General features: G+C 44.0%; 1 protein-coding gene across 2 annotated transcripts in view; it reads left to right on the top strand.

Annotated features, from left to right (window-relative positions):
• Positions 1-20,352, top strand: part of TRANK1 (tetratricopeptide repeat and ankyrin repeat containing 1) — a 97,998-nt gene that overhangs the window by 24,878 nt on the left and 52,768 nt on the right. The window contains exons 2-9 of one of the 2 annotated variants that reach the window (XM_058554827.1): positions 1,016-1,147; positions 5,594-5,720; positions 9,620-9,770; positions 10,680-10,772; positions 11,089-11,207; positions 13,397-13,480; positions 13,717-13,855; positions 15,721-15,852. In XM_058554827.1, the coding sequence (XP_058410810.1) occupies positions 1,016-1,147; positions 5,594-5,720; positions 9,620-9,770; positions 10,680-10,772; positions 11,089-11,207; positions 13,397-13,480; positions 13,717-13,855; positions 15,721-15,852 (977 nt within the window). The remainder of the gene's footprint in view (positions 1-1,015; positions 1,148-5,593; positions 5,721-9,619; positions 9,771-10,679; positions 10,773-11,088; positions 11,208-13,396; positions 13,481-13,716; positions 13,856-15,720; positions 15,853-20,352) is intronic. The other variant, XM_058554835.1, reaches the window with a different exon arrangement.

Raw genomic sequence — 20,352 nt, 5'->3', positions numbered from 1 at the left:
CCTCTCGAAGCTCTCCAAGGCACTCTCCTCTCTCCACCTCTGTTCAGCAAACATTCCTGAGGCCCACCAGGTGGGCAGGGCTCCAGGCACTTCTCTCCGACTACCCAGGCCACACCGGAGAGGATCAGTAACAGGCAACTTCTCTGGGTCTGGCATTCAAATCAGTTACACCACAAATATTTAAGTACCCATTATATGCTAGGCTGTAGGGCTACAAAAATGACCAAAACAGAATCATGACCTGAAAGAGGCAGGTGCTTCTTGGAGGGTACAGACGAGTCAGCAGGCAATGGCAGAGTCAGGGACAAATACTCGGAGGCTTATTTGATAGTGTTTTAGGAAGGGGAGAAGGGTGGGAGAGGCAGTGGTCGTGGCCCTGTGTCCTAGCCTCTTGTATTATTGAGGCCTTTAGAACTGCACCTCTCCTCCCCTTTCCCACCTTCAAAGAGAGTGGAAGGACCATCAACTGAATTTTGCTTGTGCCAGTAGTTGATGTGATACAGTGGTTAAGAGCAGAAACCTGGAATTGGGGTCAGAACCGGAGAATGCCATTCGCAGATCCTTAGGCATGTGACTTGAAGCTCCTTGAGCCTCAGTTTCCTCACCGGAACAGTGAGGACAATGCGCCGTTATGGGCTGTAGTGATGGGTAAATGAGAGAAATAACAGTACCAGTTAATGGGAATAGCTGCCGCTTCTCGAGCGCACGCTACCTGCCAGGTTTATATTGGCTTGTGCCTGGAAGCAGCCTCTATGCTCAGTGCCTGGCTGATCATTAACACAGAATAAATGGAATCATTCTGGCTGCTTCCCCTGGGGTCAGAAAAGAGCTGGGGAAGAAATGGTCTCAGTCTGGTCCCCTGGTGGTAAGGAGGGTTGTCAGGGTGTGCCCTCTGCACGTGGGTGGGGCCAGAATGAACAAACCTCCTCTCCAGGCTATCAGCAGTGCAGACGTGAGGGAGAACGTCGTGCCCCATGCAGCCCTGGCAGCGAGCCTTTTCTCCGTCTCCTCACAGGATGGACCCGACAGCTCATGCTGAGCTGTTGAAAGAAGGTGGCAACCAGGCTTTTAAGCATGGGAACTTCTCTTTGGCCATCAGAAAGTACGAAGAAGCCATCCAGGTTCTGGTGCAGTTATGCCCCTGGGGGTAAGTGGATTTTCTCTCCACCTTTTGTTTTTTTTAAAGTAAATGGGGACTCCCTCTGTTGCTTATGTTTTCTTCTCATTTCTTATCATACCACTTAGTTTCTGTTTTCTTTCTCCCCCATTTCCTGTTTGGCTTCTCTGCCTTGTCAGCTCAGAGCCTGAACAGCGAATACTAGAGTAATCAGAGAAATGGAAAGTGAAACACAGGGAACTGTTCATAAACATTGCAAAACTTCCCCTTGTGTCTGGTTACTGGATCAGAGTTCCTGGGAGGACCAGAGTCCCTGAACCTCTCAGTTGTCATTTGTTTCATTTTCTTGATTTTTCATGCCATTTACCCCCTGGCCACAGTACACAGGCTCGGGAACTGAGGCCCCCTCTTCCCCTGCCCCTTCTAGTGACAAATTATGGAGGACCCCAACAGGCTTTTGTTTCTGTAGGTTGTAGCTATCAATATGGTCTGTATTAGAACTTAAAACTGAGAAAAATTTTAAATATGTATTCATTCATCTATTTAAAATATCAATAATAAACCCATTACATGTTAACGTAAGTAACATTTTTATGAAAAATAATTATATTTTCTGAAACTAAAAATTTAGTGGGAAGAGTGGCACATTTTACATTTTTGCAAATCTCTTTAGTGTCTGTCTCAATAGAAGACATCTAGCTTCTCACATCTGCTTCTGCATTCAATCCATTGTGATACCACACGTCATGTAGCCTCTGGAAAATTCTCCATACACATGTGAGAGGTGTGTGTGAGAGATGTGTGTGAAAAACATGCATGATGTCTTAGTATTATTGTTGTATTAGTTTCCTGTTGCCGCTTTAACAAATTACCACAAACTTAGTGGCTTAAAACAATGCAAATTTATTATCTTACAGTTCTAGAGGTCAGAAGTCTGAAATAAATCTCACGAGGCTAAAATCAAGGTGCCTGCAGGGCTGGTCCCTTGCAGAGGAGAATCCATTTCCTTGCCTTTTTCAGCTTTGAGTGGCTGCCTGTGTTGCTTGGCTTGTGGCCCCTTCCTCCATCTTCAAAGTGCATCATTCCAGTCTGCTTCTGTCATCACATCGCCTTCTCCTCTGCTGTAGCCATGTCTCCCTCTGTCTCTCTCTCTCATAAGGACCTTTGTGATTATATCATAATCCAGGAGAATCTCTTCTCAAGATCCATAAATTATTCACATCTGCAAAGTCCCTTTTGCCATAAAAGGTAACATTATTTGGAGACTATTATTCAGCCTACTACAGTTGTGAAAATATTTTGACCTTGTGGACTACTTGAAATGGTCTTGGGGACCCCCAGAGGTTCCCAGATCTTACTTTGGGAACAGCTGTAGTAGAGGAAGCAGAGGTTGGCATTTGTGGGGTGCATGCAGCCTAAACTTGTACTGAGAAATGGCACTGAGTGAAATTACTGAACCATGGCTCCCACCTCCTACCTCCTATCACTTTGGTGTCTACACTCTAGCTGGACTTGAGTTGAGTGTAATTGGTTTGGGTCTATAATTTTGCCCCTCCTGGTTCAGATCAGAACTGTGTCAGAGCTGGGCCTAGAACTCCTCATTCAGGGCAAAACATTCGACTTTGTTAAAGCGGTAGTGTTGTATAGTGGTTATGGCCATAGACTGACCCCACACTGAGTGCTCCGATCTCAGCTCCGCCACTTACTAACTGTGTGACCACTAATGGGACTTCTGCCCGGACTCTCACATGTTGCCTATCACGGACCTTCCTGACACTGTTCCCTTGCCCATCACCTGCTGCCTGCCTTCTTGCCACTGCCAGCTGAAATAGGGGTTTAGGTGCATGTGTTTACTGAGCAAGTGCTCAGGAGAAGGGACTGAGGGAAGCAGGATGGGGCAGGGGAAGGCTCCAAGCAGGGGGTGTCTCAACGGAGTCACCTTCAGCCTGATGCCCTGGGGAGCTCTGGAGCATGAGTTGTGCTGCAGAGCTGGTCCCACTTTGGGGCAAGGGGCTGACCTTTTGATTGCCATGTCAGTCAATCATTGGTTGTAGGCTGTTTGGCCCTGGGAGTTGTCCTAGGGAGTGGGGCTGAATTGGTCAGCTTGGGCTCCATACCAAAATACCATAGACTGAGTGGAAAAATAACAGGAATTTATTTCTCACAGTTCCAGAGGCTGGAAAGTCTGAGATCAAAGTGTTGGCCAATTCAGTTCCTGGTGAGAGCCCTGTTCCTGGTTTGCAGATAACCACCTTCTCACTGTGTCCTCACATGGTAGAGAGAGAGAGAGAGGAAACTCTCTGTCTTCTTAGAAGGGCATTAATTTCATCATGAAGGCCCCACCCTCTTGATCTCATTTAAGCCTAATCACTTCCCCTAAGGCCTCATCTCTCAATACTGTCACACTGGAGGCTAGGGCTTCAACCTGTGAATTTAGGGGGACATAATTCAGTCCATAGCAGGGACATTACTTCCTGGGGAGAGGGCAGCTCCTTTTAGGCTGAGGCTAAATCTCTGAAGAGCAGAGCTGGCGGTGGCTGCCCTGGCCAGGTTATCTGGGTTGGACACTTGCTGTCACAGCTCCCTTGGCAATCACCCTCTGACTGCCCCACGGCCCCTTCTGTGCTTCTGGGGCCTCATCCCTTCACCTGGAGGGAATGATGGGCGGTGAGCGAAGCCAGACACACAAAGCATTGAGGGTGGGGACAATAGTAGAGGTGATTTTTACTTTGCTTTATTTTTGTGCTTCTCTGCATCACCTAACTTTCCTGTAGGGATTTGTATTCTTTTCACCATTAAAGTATTCAATAAAAAAAGAAGCATAAGCCTTGCTTTTTCCTCTCACGTGTCTTGAATTCAATGGCACCTGGGCTTCTGCTGACATATTGTGGTATATTTTGCGTTTTCCTCCTTCTTCTGGCCTGGTTTCGGTACTAACCTTGGAGTTGTGTTCGCAGAGGCCTCCTGCCTGCTGCCGTGCTTTAGAGGTCCCCTCTCCTCCCCCGAGCTGTGCCCCTCTCCACAGGCAGGAGTCTGTGGGCCCAGGAGCCTGGCTTACCCAGAGCCCTTGCCTCCTCTTTGTTCCACACTGTGGGTACCAGGACCCTGGAATTCCTACCCCTGCCCTGCCCTGCACAGACCTCCTACCCGTAGCCCGTTCTTCTGAGGGCTGGGCATGGGCAGAACTCGAAATTGTGCCTCCTGCAGTGCAGGAGGAAGGCTGAGGTGGAAAGAGAAGAAGGAGTGGGCAGGGGCACGGGCCTGGCTCACCCTGCCCTGACAGAGTGCCTGTGGTTCTCAATTTGAAGCTTGCCTTCCAGTTACTATAAAGTAGGAGGATAGAACATATTTATTGAATACTTTGTAAGCTGGATTTATGACCTTCAAATACTGAGACTAGCACTGTCCAATAGTACTTTCTGTGATGATGAAAATATTCTATAATATAGAATGCGGCCATTGAGTACTTGGAATGTGGCTAATACAAATAAGGAACTGAATTAAATTTTTTTTTAATTTAATTTTTTTTAATTTTATTTTTTTTGGTGAGGAAGATTAGCCCTGAGTTAACATCCATTGCCAGGCTTCTTCTATTTTTGCTGAGGAAGATTAGCCCTGAGCTAACATCTGTGCCCATCTTCCTCTATTTTGTCTATGGGATGGCGCCACAGCATGGCTTGACGAACAGTGGATAGGTCCGCGCCTGGGATCTGAACTCACGAACCCCAGGCTGCCAAAGTGGAGCGTGCAAACTTAACCACTACGCCATGGGGCCAGCCATTGAATTTTAAATTTTATTTAATTTTAATTAATTTAAATTTGAATAGCCGCATGTGGCCAGTGGCTACTGTATTGGAGAGTGCAGACTGGCCATATGGCGTGTGGGCCTCCATTTACACTCTGGCCCTGGGTCCTGCAAATGTTAGGGTGGCCCTGCCTATATACTAGGACTGTGATCGTCCTGCACCTGTCACGGTAGGTCCGTGGGGACGGTGTGGTCATGTGTTCTGAAAGGCCCTTCCTGTGGTAAGGTCTGCATCCATTCAGCGTGAACATGCATGTGGAGTGGCTCACGCTGTGTTTGGACTCTGCTAAGGCTCGGTGGGAACTCCCATCCTCTCCATCCTTAGGACCAGTCACCATCTTCACAGCATCTTCACCAGTAGTCTTTAAAAAAATGAAAAGATCTGTGGAATCAGAGATCTCCACCAAGGTGAAACTATGGTGTTGAGAACATTTGTCATTAAGAGGTGAAACAGAGGATTTGGGAATGAGGAAGGGCAGATTTGTACTTTGCACAAGCCCCAGGCTTTCTCGGTGGGTAACGGGTCAGATGTGATAGGCATACTTGGGACATTTCCTGCTAAACACCTTCATGATGGCAGCAGCCAGCACCGGAATGGTGGCCTTCAGGGGTGGTTTTCTGTATTTGCAGAAAGATAGCTTTACCCACCAGCAGTTTGTTCTTTCTCACAGGGCTCCCCGCAGGGAGTTGGCTGTGCTGCTGTGCAACAAATCCAATGCATTTTACAACCTTGGGAAATGGCATGAGTCATTCATAGCTGCCGAGGAATGTCTCCAGTGTGATCCAACCTACGTGAAGGTATGGTGACACGGGGGTGGGGGGGTGGGGGGGTGGGCTGCTGCCTCCTTCCTCTTAACCTGCCTCTTTCCTTTCCTTCTTTTTAAAATGGAAATGCTAGGAGTGCTTCTCATTCAATTCTTTGCACTTCAGACAGATGCCCACAGGGCATGTGAGCGGTATCTGGGGAAGGTTAAAACCAGTGATGGCCAGGTGTTGAAATGCCCGTGTAGGGGAGAGCTGAGCTGGGCCTCGTGGTGGAGGGAGTGCCGTGGAGTCACGTGGAGTCACAATGGAGATCACTGTGGAGCTGCTTTTGGTCTCTAGTTACACCAAAACTCATAGTCTGTTCATGTTCCTTGCTGTTGGCAACTTTCATTTTAGCAAAGCTTTATTTCAAATGCAAGCTAGGTGGACCACATGACACTGATTCTTCAGAAAGCATTCCTTACAGTAGAAATCAGCCGCTTTGGCAGGATCAGGGAAGTTGGAGAACCCTTTAAGCTGTGAACAAAAGTCAATGAATGATCATATGATTGTTTTTTCGGCTAACATGCTCTGGCACCCACTCTGCAAGGCACCTTCACGTTCTTGGTGCCTCAAGGCAGACAAAAGGAGTCGAGGATATCATCCCAGCCCTTGAGTAATTCGCAGGCGAGCTGGGGAGAGGAACAGCATGTGCAAAGTCAGAGGCCTTAAGTTAAATTGCAGTTCTGGAGCCACCTGAGGCAACATGCAACTAAGTGTCAGATTAGTGGTGTAGACACTCCACAGAGAGGCTCTGCGAAAGGAGGGGAGAGCACAGCCCTTTCTCCCTCGTGCTCTGCTGTGTACTGGTTTCAGCAGCTTGGATGAGTTACTTTTCCCTCTCTTAGCCTTCATTTCCCCAACGGTAAAATGAGATAAAACCTGTGTCTTAGAGGAGTAAGGAGACATTAAGTAAAGTTGTTGGCACTCAATAAATAGGAGTTTGTACCTTATCCTCAGTGAGCTACATTTTGTGTGTGACTACTAGAAACAGGACACAGTGGGAAGTGGGTGAGGAGGTCTGACCTACAGATTTACCACAATCTCGAGGGAGGGATTTTACATTAAACCTCTTCTATTGGAGGATGGATACTTTAGAAATGATTGAATAGTTTTGAAAATGGGAAAGCATTTCTGAGGAATTCTCCTCAAAAGATATCTTAGGATTTCCCGTCCCTTAACTGGGGCAGGGTAGGGAGTAGTTGGGGTTTGCCCACATCCCTGAGGTGGCAGCTGTGGCTGTGGCTCCAGGGGCTCAGGGTGTCCTGGATGATGCTTCCAGCTTCTTCCTTGAGTGGCCAAACCTGCAGCGGCCCCTCACAGCCCAGCAACCAGGACCACTCCCCGATTCTTACCCGGAGGTCCTGGGTAAGGTCTCCCTCCTTCTCCATTCTTTCCCCCTGCTCGTCCCTCCCCCAAATGTCCTCTGTAGGAGAAGAAAAATGTTTTCCTCTACCTTCTTTTGTTGCAGTGGCCAGGGCCCTGCAACTGAGACTGACAAGAGAAAAATTAACAAGAGGAAAGCATACGAATTTTATCTGATGTTAGTTTTTATCTGACGCAGGGGCCTTCCTAGAAAAGAAGCGAGGACCCCAAAGAAGTGGGTAGGCCTGAGAGCTTATATATCATCTTTAACAAAGAGCAATAAATTGTGGAGATGTGACAAGACAAAGGGAAGGGTTTTTAGGCTTCTAGGGGCTACAAATTGTGGGAAGGTAAATATATGGGGAAACTAAGGGATGATAAGGGCTATCTTAGCAAAGTTTGCTTGTGCTGGTCCATCTCAGTGCTGACTTTCTGTCTTCTTCATGGCCGTAAAAATTTCCCAGGAGAGAGGATTTATGGCAGTTCTCATTTCTTAGAGTTTCTGCTTTTAGTCAGATAAGAGAAGCTCTGGGGAGGCTTCTTTCTACATCAGTTGAATCTCAAATTCCTTCAGCTCAAAATAATCCTTATGCCAAAGTGTAATATTTTGGGGTGGCATAATCTGATCTCCTTCCCCCCCTTCAGAAGGCAAAGAAGTGGGAAATTCTATATCAGCTTTCCTGATTGGGGGGAAAAAAAAACATTTCACTCCCTTTTTCTGATTGTTGTCTAAGGTTTTAGACTTTCAAATGAAGGTTAAAGCACGTTAATAAATTGGGCCAGCCCCGGTGGTGTAGTAGTTAAGTTCACCGCACTGTGCTTCAGCAGCCCGGGTTTGGTTCCTGGGCATGGACCTACACCACTGGTGGCCGTGCTGTGGTGGCATCCCACATACAAAATAGAGGAAGATTGGCAACAGATGTTAGCTCAGGGCAAATCTTCCTCAGCAAAAAAAAAAGAAAGAAAAACAACAAACCACATCAATAAATAATCAGAGATTTGATGTTAAGCAGAATTTTTTAAAATTGAAATCCGTTAAAGTTTTGTTTGTCTACGTATCATTGTTTTTTTTGTTTTTGAAGCAGAATTTTTTAAAAATTATTTTTATTTATTTTTTAAATTTATTTTTTGTTTATTGCAGTAACATTGGTTTATAACTGTATAAATTTCAGGTGTACATCATTATACTTCTATTTCTGCGTGGATTACATCGTGTTCTTATGTTCACCACCCAAATACTAATTACAATCCATCACCACACGCATGTGCCTAATTATCCCTTACCCTCCTCCCTCCCCGCTTCCCCTCTGGTAACCACCAATCCAGTCTCTGTCTCTATGTGTTTGTTTGTTGTTGTTATTATCTATTACTTAATGAGTGAGATCATATGGTATTTGACCTTCTCCCTCTGACTTATTTCACTTTGCATTATACCCTCAATGTCCATCCAGGTTGTCACAAATGACTGGATTTCATTGTTTCTTATCGCTGAGTAGTATTCCATTGTGTATATATACCACAGCTTCTTTATCCATTCGTCCCTTGATGGACACTTAGGTTGCTTCCAAGTCTTGGCTATTGTGAATAACGCTGCAATGAACACAGGGGTCCATGTATCTTTACGCATTGGTGTTTTCAAGTTCTTTGGATAAATACCCAGCAGTGGAATAGCTGGATCATATGGTAGTTCTATCCTTGATTTTTTGAGGGATCTCCATACTGTTTTCCGTAGTGGCTGCACCAGTTTGCACTCCTACCAGCAGTGAAGCAGAATTTTTAAGTGCTTGTTTTTTTATGAACCCTGTTGGTGAATACCTCCTCTTGTCTTAGAAATTATTTTGTTAGATCCTGATGCTGATTTATTTAGATAATCAAAGTAGAGAAAGCAGTAAGTATCATTTTGTTTCTACTCAAGACTCGTACAGTTTGTTACGTGCAAAACTAGACCATTTTCCTCTATTAATCATTGTAATTTTCCTCTCTCTACAGAAATCAAATATATTTTTTGCCTCTGGTGTGTATTGCCTATGATGTGGAGCTCAGTTAATCTCAATACTTGTCCTTACAATTCTTTTCTCGTATATACCCAGTGGAAATTGTGTTTACTTTGAAAGGAGCAGTGAACAACTTCTGTGTTTACATGACAATCTCACTCTTTTCCAGAGTGCTATAGTTGTAGGATTTTTTCATTCCTCTCTTCTTGCCTGGCCTGTGATTTGAGACATGAGTAAATAAACCACACATGTAGTTGGAACCAGGCCCACTTCCTTCTCTCCATGTCATATGTCAGATGCTGTATAAGTCGTGGATTGAATGTGATTATTTTCTTGGCAGTTAAAAAATGACAGGAAAAATGTGGCACAGAATATAACGTGGAAATCCTGCATCCAGTGCTTGTTAGAAATCTGTGTTTACATAGAAGAAGTGAATTCTCGATTCCACTTCCCCACGTCATCAATTTTGCTTTCCTTTCAACAGCAGGTTAGAAGAGATAGGTGTTCTACAGGTTTGCTATTTTTCTGTTCCAGGGCTACTACCGAGCTGGTTATTCCTTGCTGCGGATGCTCCAGCCTTATGAAGCCGCTCGCATGTTTTTTGAGGGTCTGCAACTTCTGCAGGACAACCAAGACCAGACCCAGATTGCTGATTTCCTCGTGGGAGTCCTCAACACTATGGACAGTAAGTTGGAACTGGGGGCCTCGTTCTTTTCTTTCTTTTTTTTTTAATAAAGTCTTATTATTTTATTTGGATGGCTCCTGGGGAGATAATTCCAGGGTGTTTCTTTGTGGCTGATTTATGTAGCTTGAATCAAACTGATTTTCACATTAGAAAGCATTTTGGAAGCTTTGGTGGCACGTGCCTTTGTAAAAACAACTAAGTCTTTTTGCACAAATCACTTAAAGCTGTCTCAATTTTGTTTCAGACTTCTTGTTTTCTGTGTTGCTATTCATAGAGCTCTCCCTATTTATACTACTTGTTTTATGTGATTTTTTGCTCTTTCCTGTGATTTTTTGCATGTATTTCTCAAATACATCGAGAAAATATTCTTGTTTGCTATGAACATAACCTGGCAGGGCTGATGGGGAGTCCTGTGAAAGCTGACGGTGGGTGCTCAGTGACGCGGCTGCGATGCTCACGGCAGCAGAGGACCCGCACACTCAGTCTGGGAGTGACACATGGGGCCTTTTGCATTGCCCATTAGGTTATTACTCTAATGACCTGGCCATGAGATGGCTTTGTCAGTGGCCTGGATTAGGCAAAAACAGAAAAACAAAAAGGGCAACATAATATACTTCTTGCCAGTGACAAAGGGGCTCTTTCTCTGATTATCTTAGCACAGTCTAAAATTCCGCCACTAACCAGGCCATTGTTCTCTGCTATTGTGTTTGATCAAATTTAAGATTGCACTGATTTAAGATGTGCTGTTAATTTCTGTCCTGCTTTGAGAGACAACATCGATTGTAACACATCTCCCAATTCTAGAGATGTTAGAATGTGAAAAATGGCACATGTTAGAATTGTTGAAAAATGGTCTTTGGCTTTCAGAAGTGGGGAAATCACAACTGACAATAGATCCAACTGTTATAGATCCAACTGTTCCCATTGTGATTGCGGGAAAGCAACTTCTGTGGCCTGTGGATGGAAGCCTACAGATTTTGGCAAGTTTGGCACAGAGAGGGGGTAAGAGCAGTATCAGGCAGAGCGTGGGAAGGGGCTGGAGTGGGGTACAGCCTGTCCCTTAGGCAGAGAAGCAGAAGGTCTCCAGACGGGTGCTGATGGGTTGCAGCTCTCCAGACAGCATTTTGCTGTGACGGAAGCCAACTTTCCTTTTCTCTGAACCTGATGACTTGGGCTATTCTCTACACTTCCTTATTGTCTTCTCTGTGTCTTTTTTTTTTCGAATTTGTCTATATGTGGTCTTGACTGGAGGATCTTTTCCCAAATGTTCTAGACTTTCCCCAAGTTAAAATTTCTAAACTATGGAACTTTCTTTCAGATGACCCCATTCTTTTGCAAAGTTTCTTGCCCTACTTTGATCGTATTTTCACTACTGGATTCTCAACAGAAGTATGGCAATCTGTAATAGAAAAGTTGGCAAAGAAAGAATTATGGCATGTAAGTAAAAGGAGATGGCTTTCTTGTGGGGAAAGTATATTCTTGATTAAATGATTTCTTTCTGCTGGCACTGGGGGATTGTAATTTATTATTTGTTTATCTTGATGTCAAAATAACTTTTTAACTGTAAGATCGTTAAAAATGGAGTCACTGAGATATATTAATTAGCTAGTTTCCATTTTTTTTAAGTTAGCAAAAATACTCAGTTTGTGACAACCTCACTCCTTGCTCTGTGTGTCCGTTGTCATCAAAGAAATATAAAGTCCACATGCTAATGGTAATGTGGAACGAGGAAAATAAACACCTTCATAATCTTTGTAATACTGCATTTGTTAGTGTGGGCCTAGATGACCTGCCTGTGCTGTTCAGAGGGTTTCTGTATAGCTTTAAGGGACCCACAGGTAGCAGTGAGGCTGTAGGACCCTAACCCAGGACAAGGAATCTGTAGAATGGACGAGCAGAGTGGACTGTAGAGCCTGGCTTCAGTGTTACACAAATATCTCCTTGAATCCTAATCTTCCACTTTCTATTTTGGGCTAATTACTTCCCCACTGAGCCTCCTTTTCTCATTGGTAGGTTGCAGGATATAAACCTATACCCTCAGGGTTTTGGTGAGGATTAGCAATAGTGGACCAAGAGCACCTAATACTAATATCAGCTAGTGTTCATTGAGAGCTTACGTTCTTGGCATATGCTAAGTGCCAGTGAATAGTACCTGTCATTGACGATGGCCTGCAAGTGCTCATGAGAATGGGCTGGCCAAGGCTGGGAGTTTGGTTATAAAGGGTCTGGTGGGCTTTCTAGTTCAGAAAAGTCACGAAAACCAAGGGCAACCCATATGGACTTTAGATCCAGGCAGGCCGAATGACTTGAGCATCTAGAATTCTTAAATTTTTGAAAAGGTCATGGATTCCATTGGAAATCTAATGAAATCAATGGGACTCTTGTTGCATACATGCACAATTATGGGTATAGTTTCAGCGGGTACATGGGAAATCCCCTAAAGTCCAACCATGGGTAGCCTGAAGCTTACCCCCATATTAAAAGGTCTTGAGAAGGCAGACAGCCAAGGGAAGGCCCAGGAATCCAGCCCAAGTGGCAGGACCAATATCCTAACAGCAGTGAGGACCAGGTCATTTTCAAATATTGGAGACAGAGGCATCTTGTGAAAAAAAAAGCCAAACCAGCAGTCAAGACTGTCAGAACTCTGAACATGTCATCTAGGGTTGAGTATGGGCCATGGGGCCTGTTTAGGGTGAGCAGTTAAGAGTGGGTATCAAACTGAAAGATACTGGAAGCAAGATGTGGCCATAGGCCCAGTTCCTATGGTCCTACATCCACTGGTAAGAGCATACACGAGGGGAGTTGATTCTGAGGCTGGTTCTTCAGTCATGGCCATACATGGCCAACTGGAACTCTTACACCTGTTGGCATACCTGGATGATCTCAACAGGATCCTCTCAGGATGGAGCCTCTCAGGATGTGCTGTGCGACCTAGGAAAAGTTGCTTAGCCTCTCTGGGATTCATTTTCTTTAGCAACTTAGATAGAGTCAGTGGTTTAACAGCTGGCTCTCTGAGAAAAAAATTCCTGATGTGTAGCATTTGCCAATTTCTGTAGTGTAAATACTCTCACCATGGCCAATGTCAAGCTCCTAAAATGACTATAGGACTTGGAGTTGGGAAAAGATGTGCACAGTTGGCTCTCACTAGCTGATAGGAGCTGACTAGCACACAGCTTGATTAGGTGTAATGGACCTCAAATACTTCAGGTTTATGAAACAACAATGTGCTCAAGAATTGATTGGGATGGGCTATTTCCAAAGCATTTGATTCTTCAGCTTGCTAAGCTTTAAGAGCTTTGCAGGGAAGTACTTGTTTACCCCGCTGCCACTAGACTCTCTACAGTGCTGCTTGCCATCAGTGGCTCCTGTCCTCAGCAGCCTTTGGAGAAATGTGGAGGGAGCTTAGCTCTCAGCCAGAACAGGAAGTTGGCTAGACAGAGAGACTTTGAAGATCATGGCCCAGGCTGTAAAGCTTGGCAAGTAGCTTAAAAAAAGACACAGGACTGGAGGGTGTTTTGTTTTGTTTTTTCGCTGGTTGGTTTTAAAGCTTAAGATAACTCTTGCTCTAATAACCTATTTGGAGAACATTATTATCCCACCTTTTCCTTTTTCTCTCCTCTTGTCAGTCATTTCTACTTCTGTCAGTGAGAAAAGACCGACTTCCAAGAAATATCCATGTCCCAGAGTTATCACTGAAAAGTCTCTTTGAGGTAAGGTGACTTCTTGAAACCTGGTTTCGAGTCAGGCCACTTCAGGCTTGTGTTTGGGACCCTCCCCTTCAGCTGCCTCACCGCAGATTTGTTATTTATAGTAATCTTAGGCCTGGGCCACAGCTAATCCAGGTTTTACTGATTCTAAACTTCATGGGGGAAGGGGTTTGAAGATTCATATTGATGTCGTGACTTCCATGATTCTTCCTGTGTGTGTGTATGTGGTTTTTTTTCAGAAATATGTCTTCGTTGGACCTTATGAGAAAATGGAACAGGTGCCCCCGTTAGTCCAGTGGCTCATCTCTCTTGGTGCAAGTATTGAGACTATAGGACCGTACCCTCTTCATGCCCTCATGCGACTCTGCATCCAAGCGAGTGAGTGCTCTCCCCGATATACCCTCTCCCCATTAAACCCTCTCCCAGCTGCCCTTCCAGCTCTGAGGTCTGGGACTCTGCTGAGCTCAAGCGAAACCAGAATGTGGTCACTTGAATGCAGAATACTCAAATGATTTGATTATTAAAATGAGTGGAGACAGCAGGGAAACAGCATCATTTTTATTTCTTCTGAGACCTGGTAGCTACAGGAGGCCCAAACTGAAAGGATTCTGTGTTCCTAGACAGATCCTGGCAGCAGGTTGGAGCCCTGGGACCCAAGGAAAAGACTTAGGACAGACAGCCTTTACTGGGCAGAGCACCTGGGAGAGCTGTGGAGTGTCCTCCCGCCGGCAGAGGCAGCTATGGTCTCCCCAGTTCATTTTCTCTCTAGCCCAGAGGGCCAACCTCTATGAGCAGGGTGGGGGGAGGTGGCAGGGGTGGATCCCTGGCTATATAGCTGATACAATTTGCTTGTGGTTCTTTTAAAGGAATCCTATATTCATAAAATTCTTCTTCTTTTTTAAAATTAGTCTTCACCTGGCTATAGGATTTAAATTTTAAAATATTTTTATTTGATCATTAAAACACACACACACACATACTCTCTAGATAGGAGCTTGTTTTTCTTTTCCAGGTGTATGTGGCATCACTGTTTTTGACATTTATCCAGACCATTTTAGAGCCAGAAGAGGTCAAGAGAACTTATCTAGATTGCTTCCTCTTCCAGGCTGTGTCATTTCCCCGGGAATGAGGGAGCGAGGGGGTGGCCAGGGACTTGAAGACCTGGGCCCCCATCTTTGCTTTAGTCAGGTTGGCCCTGCTGTTGTCCATTTCATATTTTGGAGACTCCATGAAAGATTTTATTATTACACAGAGATTGGTGGGTAAAACATTTAAAAGTAAAGTCTGATTAGAAGCAATCTAATCCAGTCCTCCCAGTTTCAAATTAGAAATCTGGAACCCAGAGAAGTGTGCCTCTGGTTATGGGAGTCATGATTCTTCTTGTGTCTGCTCTTTAAGTTAGCTTCTCTGGTTACAGGCCGGTATCGATCAGATCAAGTCTTCAAGTTTATCCCTGATTCGTTTCTCAGAGGAAAACTCTGACATGGAGACAAATGGTGTCCACAGAGTTGGCAGAAGTGTGGGGCTTTCCTCCATCTCAGGAGCTCCAAGGAAGGAGTCTGGGAAAAGAATTTAAAATATATGTCCTATGGATAGTAATGGAGTAGGATAATCTAATCGGAGATGCTGACTTGATTACTGACATGGGCAGTGTTGGTACCGCACCTAGATCCTCTTTATGACCACTGTCCCCATCCCAGCTGCTGTGAGTGTTGGTGCTTCCAACAGAGAATTGCTCTTTGTCAACAGGGAGGGTCTCCCTCAACCTTGCGTCCCTCCCTGGGGACATTCTGTAGCTCTTGACTGACTGACATGGGGGTACAAAAGGTCAGCCCCTGCCTCAAGGTGGGTCAATGCTGTGGTGCGGTTCATGCTCCAGAGCTCCATGGGATCAGGCTGAAGCCAGCTCAGCTGAGACCGAATCTCTGCTTGCCTCCTTCCCCTGCCCCACCCTGCTTCTCTCACTCTCTTTCTCCTGAGCTCCCTTTCAACAAATCACATGTGCGAGAATTCTTGTCTCAGGCTCCACTTCTAGGGAATCTGACTTAAGAGTATTATGAATAACTTTCTAAAACTCGTCCTTTCAATTTTCAAACTCCTGTGTCTCCCACAGCTGTTTGTGGTGAGTGGCAGTGTATGTTGGATTCCCCGTTTGGTTCCCTCAGTGTGATACACATTGATTTGCTTTGCTGATTTTCTGTATGTAGAAAATAACATCAGTAACTCATTTTAATTCCCTTCAGAGGAAAACCGTCTTTTCATGTGGTTAATGGACCACAAGCCTGAGTGGAAAGGCCGCATCAACCAGAAGGATGCAGATGGCTGCACTGTCCTGCATATCGTCGCAGCCCCGTCCCCAGGATACCCCATCAAGCGTAAGTAGCAACACCACGCTGGAGGGTGTGCTGTGGGTTGGATGATTAGAGAACCCACACAACTGACCACTATGTTTTACCTGTTCCATCCTGTAACAGGCTCAAAGGGCTGAACTTTGCCTTGAATTAATCATGATAGGGAGGGTAGGCTGTATGCAGAAAGAAGGTGGGGTGAGAGAAGGAAGAATTGCTGGGCTCCGCGTGGTCTTTTGGCTTTAAATGGATTCTTTGGGGTCGAATGTCTCAAGGACATGGGCTTCTGGCTGCTTTTGTTCCCTCCCTCATCACACTGTTACTAAGTGCTTTATTTTACGCCAAATTTGTGCTAGTCACCAGAGATACATTGTGAACCAGACAACAGACTGGCACATCATGGCACTTAGAATCTAACACTGGAATTGCATCCTCGCATACCAGCCAGGGCCAGACAGGCCATGTGAAAAAGTGAGGCTAGCCCATGCGAGGAAGAACTGGTTCTTTGACGCAAACATACCTTGTTAGCCTGTGAAACAGAAGACTGTATACTCCCACATGGCTCTCTGATGTCTCTCATTTTTCTGGGAACCCTCAGACCTTTCAGTCTGTTTTCTATTTTGGATGGATACAAACATTTTTTTCTATAACAAAGAGTAACTGTAATGATAAATGGTAATGTCCTCTCAGCCCCAGAGGAAGGGAGGTGACAGGGAACAATGGGGGCTTGTGCCTGATGTGATGTGGCTGCAGCCTGGTACTGATGAGGGGAACCAGGTCGTGCTGCCTTCTTCTGATGGCAAGACATGTTGAAAGGCTGGATTTTTTAAAAATATGAAAACTCATGATTATAAAATGTTGGCTCAGGGCCGGCCCCGTGGCTTAGCGGTTAAGTGCGCGCGCTCTGCTACTGGCGGCCTGGGTTTGGATCCCGGGCGCGCACCAACGCACTGCTTCTCCGGCCATGCTGAGGCTGCGTCCCACATACAGCAACTAGAAGGATGTGCAACTATGACATACAACTATCTATTGGGGCTTTGGGGGAAAAAAAGGAGGATGATTGGCAATAGATGTCAGCTCAGAGCTGGTCTTCCTCAGCAAAAAGAGGAGGATTAGCATGGATGTTAGCTCAGGGCTGATCTTCCTCACACACACACAAAAAAATATTGGCTCAAAATTAAAGATGCCTGTGGACTAACAGCCTGAAGGTCTCGAGTTAGGGACCTCTGATCTGGTGGGTCCTCCTAGGAAACTTCAGTTTTCTCTCCTCAGCATGTCCCAGGAGGAGCCCAGTGAGATCTGCTTCTCTAATGTCTTTCCCCACTGAACTGGGTCCCAGGAATCCACATCTGGGAGAAACAGAGGAAGGGTGTCCAATGGATTTTTTTTTTGAGCTTTATTCATGTACCATAAAATTCACCTAGTTAAAGTGTACTAGTCAATGCTTTTTAGTGTATTCAGAGTTATGTAACCATTGTCACAATCAATTTTAGGACATTTTCATCATCCCCAAAACAAACTCTGTATCCCTTAGCAGTCACTCCCCATTTCCTCCTACCTCCTCACCCCCAAACAACCACTAATCTACTTTCTACCTCTATGGATTTACCTATTCTGGACCTCTCATATAAATGGAATTATACGTTATGCGGCCTTTTGTGACTGGCTTCTTTCACTGAGCATAATGTTTTTAAGGTTCATCCTTGCTGTAGCATCTATCAGTACTTCATTGCTTTTTTTTGTTTTGTGTGTGTGACCAAGATCAGCCCTGAGCTAACATCCATGTCAATCCTCCTCTTTTGGCTGAGAAAGACAAGCCCTGCGCTAACATCGATTGCCAATCCTCCTCCTTTTTTTCCATTTTTTCTCCCGAAAGCCCCAGTAGATAGTTGTCTGTCATAGTTGCACATCCTTCTAGTTGCTGTATGTGGGACACTGCCTCAGCACGGCCGGAGAAGCAGTGCGTCGGTGGGCACCCAGGATCTGAACCCAGGCCGCCAGTAGCGGAGCGCGCGCATTTAACCGCTAAGCCATGGAGCTGGCCCCATTCATTCCTTTTTATTACCAATTATATTCCATTGTATGGATATGTCAATTTTGTTTATCCATTCATCAGTTGATGGACATTTGGGTTATTTCCACTTTTTGCCTATTATGAATAATGCTGCTATGAAAATTTGTGTATAAAGTTTTTGTGTTAGGATGTATTTCCATTTTTCTCAGATAGTTACCTAGGAGTGGTATTGCTAGACTATATGGTAACTCTATGTTTAGCCTTTTGAGGAACTGCCAGACTGTTTTCCCAAGTGGCTGCACCATTTTACATTCCCACCAGCCATGCACAAGGGGTCCAATTTTTCTATGTCCTTGCCGACACTTGTGATTGTCTGTCTTTTTGATGTCCCATGTATTTTAGTACCTTCTTAAAGATAGTGATATGCTGGCAAATGTTTGACAACTGACTCTTAAAAAGAAAAGTCCTGAATTGTAGTGTTCGCCAGTTTCCTTGGTATAAATACTCCTGCCACGGTTGATTTCAAGTTACCAAGGTGATGTCCTTGAACGTGGAGCTGGGAAATGTGCAGTGCACACCACTATATTGTGTTTTCACTGTACAGATACATATTAAGATAGATGTAAAGAAACCTCATCATAGATAGTAGCAAAATGTAGTAAAATAATTAGGAAGTGGTGTTTTGTTTTTCATATAATTTATTTAAGTTTAAATAATTTAGTTTTTAATAATTGCTCTGCTTATCAACTGGCTTACAACATTCCCGGACATTCGACAGTTGGTCCTTGTGGACCGGCATAAGCTGGCTCCAGACACCACTGTGATAAAGCTGTCATTAGCCTAGAAATTTATGATTCAAGTCCGTGACTCCCGTCATTGTGCTCTCCTTACACATCCCCGTTCTCAAAATCCCCAAGGAAAATTCCAGACAGGACTGTTTGATTTGGAAAGAAACACATCTCCAGGTCTCCTGAAATCCAGGGGGCTTGAGCAGTGTTTGTGTTCTATCTACCTGCTGTGCTTTAGATGCTAACTGGATGTATTGATAACTTGGCAAGCATTCTGTTTCCCAGATTTTAACCAACACTGTCCAATACAAGTATATTGAGAGCCACATATACAGTTAAAACTTTTCTAGTCATCATATGAAAAAACTAAAACAAGATAAATGAAATTAATTTTAATAATATATTTTATTTAACCCATCTTTCCAAAATATAATCATCTCTCCCTGATTCATTGGAGTTTAATGTAAAGATCTAGTTTTTATCTTTTTCAAATGGTTATCCATTTGTCTCAGCACCATTTGTTTAAAAGTCTATCATGACCTCAGGGATTTGAGATGCCACTAATTCTGCACTTCCTGTTCTATTCTATTGGACTCTTTGCCTATCCATGTGTTACAGGCTTCTTTGAAGCACCTTTTAAAAAACTAGTTTAAAAATTGAAAGTACACTTCACACCAAGATGGCTGAAATAAAAAGAGATGGACAATAACAAGTATTGACAAGGATGTGGAAAAATTGGAATCCTTATACATGGCTGGTGGGAGTGAAAAATGGTGTATCTGCTTTGGGAAAAAAGTCTAGCAGTTACTCAAAAAGGTCAACAGAGTTACCATATGACCCAACAGTATTACTCCTGGATATATACATAAGACAAATGAAAACATATGTCAAAACAAAAACTTGTACATGAATGTTCATAGCAGTATTATTTGTAATAGCCAAAAAAGTGGAAACAACCCAAATCTCCATCAACAGATGAATGGACAAACAAAATGTGATGTATCCATATGATGGGATATTATTCAGCCATAAAAAGGAATGATATAGTGATACATGCTACAGCAAGGATGAACCTTGAAAACATTATGCTGAGTGAAGGAAGCCAGAGACAAAAGGCCACAAATTGCATGATTCTGTTTATATGAAATGTCCAGAGTAAGGAAATCTCTAGAGACAGAAAGTAGAATAGTGGTTGTCAGGGGCTGGGGAAGGGGGGAATGGGAAGTGATTGCTAATGCATATAAGATTCCTTTTTGGGGTGATGAAAATGTTCTGGAAATGGATGGTGGTGATGATTGCACAACTTCGTAAATGTACTAAGATCCACTGAAATGTACATTTTAAAAAGATTAGTTTCTGTATATCGCAACCAAAAAAACATTTTAAAGGTTAAAAAAAATTGAAAATACATGCTCTTGGTAAAAACAAAACAAAATAAAACCCCCAAACAAGAACAACAACAAAGCACTTCAAAAAGATGTGTAATAAAAAATAAATTTTCTTCCTCAAAGTTAACTACCAAAACATTTTTTTGTGTGTCTTGCCAGTATACATTTAAAGCCAAATGTCTTTTTTTTCCTCTTTCAAATATGAATGTGGGCATACTCTACATTCTGTTCAACAACTTGCTTTTTCCCTGAACAATGTATCTTGGCCATCTTTCCCTAATAGTACCTGCACAATTCTTTCTTTTTTTTTTTTAACAGCTCACAGTTTCTCTCACAT

The sequence above is a fragment of the Diceros bicornis genome, chromosome 2 (genome assembly GCF_020826845.1).
Source record: "Diceros bicornis minor isolate mBicDic1 chromosome 2, mDicBic1.mat.cur, whole genome shotgun sequence".
NCBI lineage: Eukaryota > Metazoa > Chordata > Mammalia > Perissodactyla > Rhinocerotidae > Diceros > Diceros bicornis.
The sequence above is the reverse complement of the archived record's forward strand: the minus strand, read 5'-3'. Positions and strand labels throughout refer to the sequence as shown.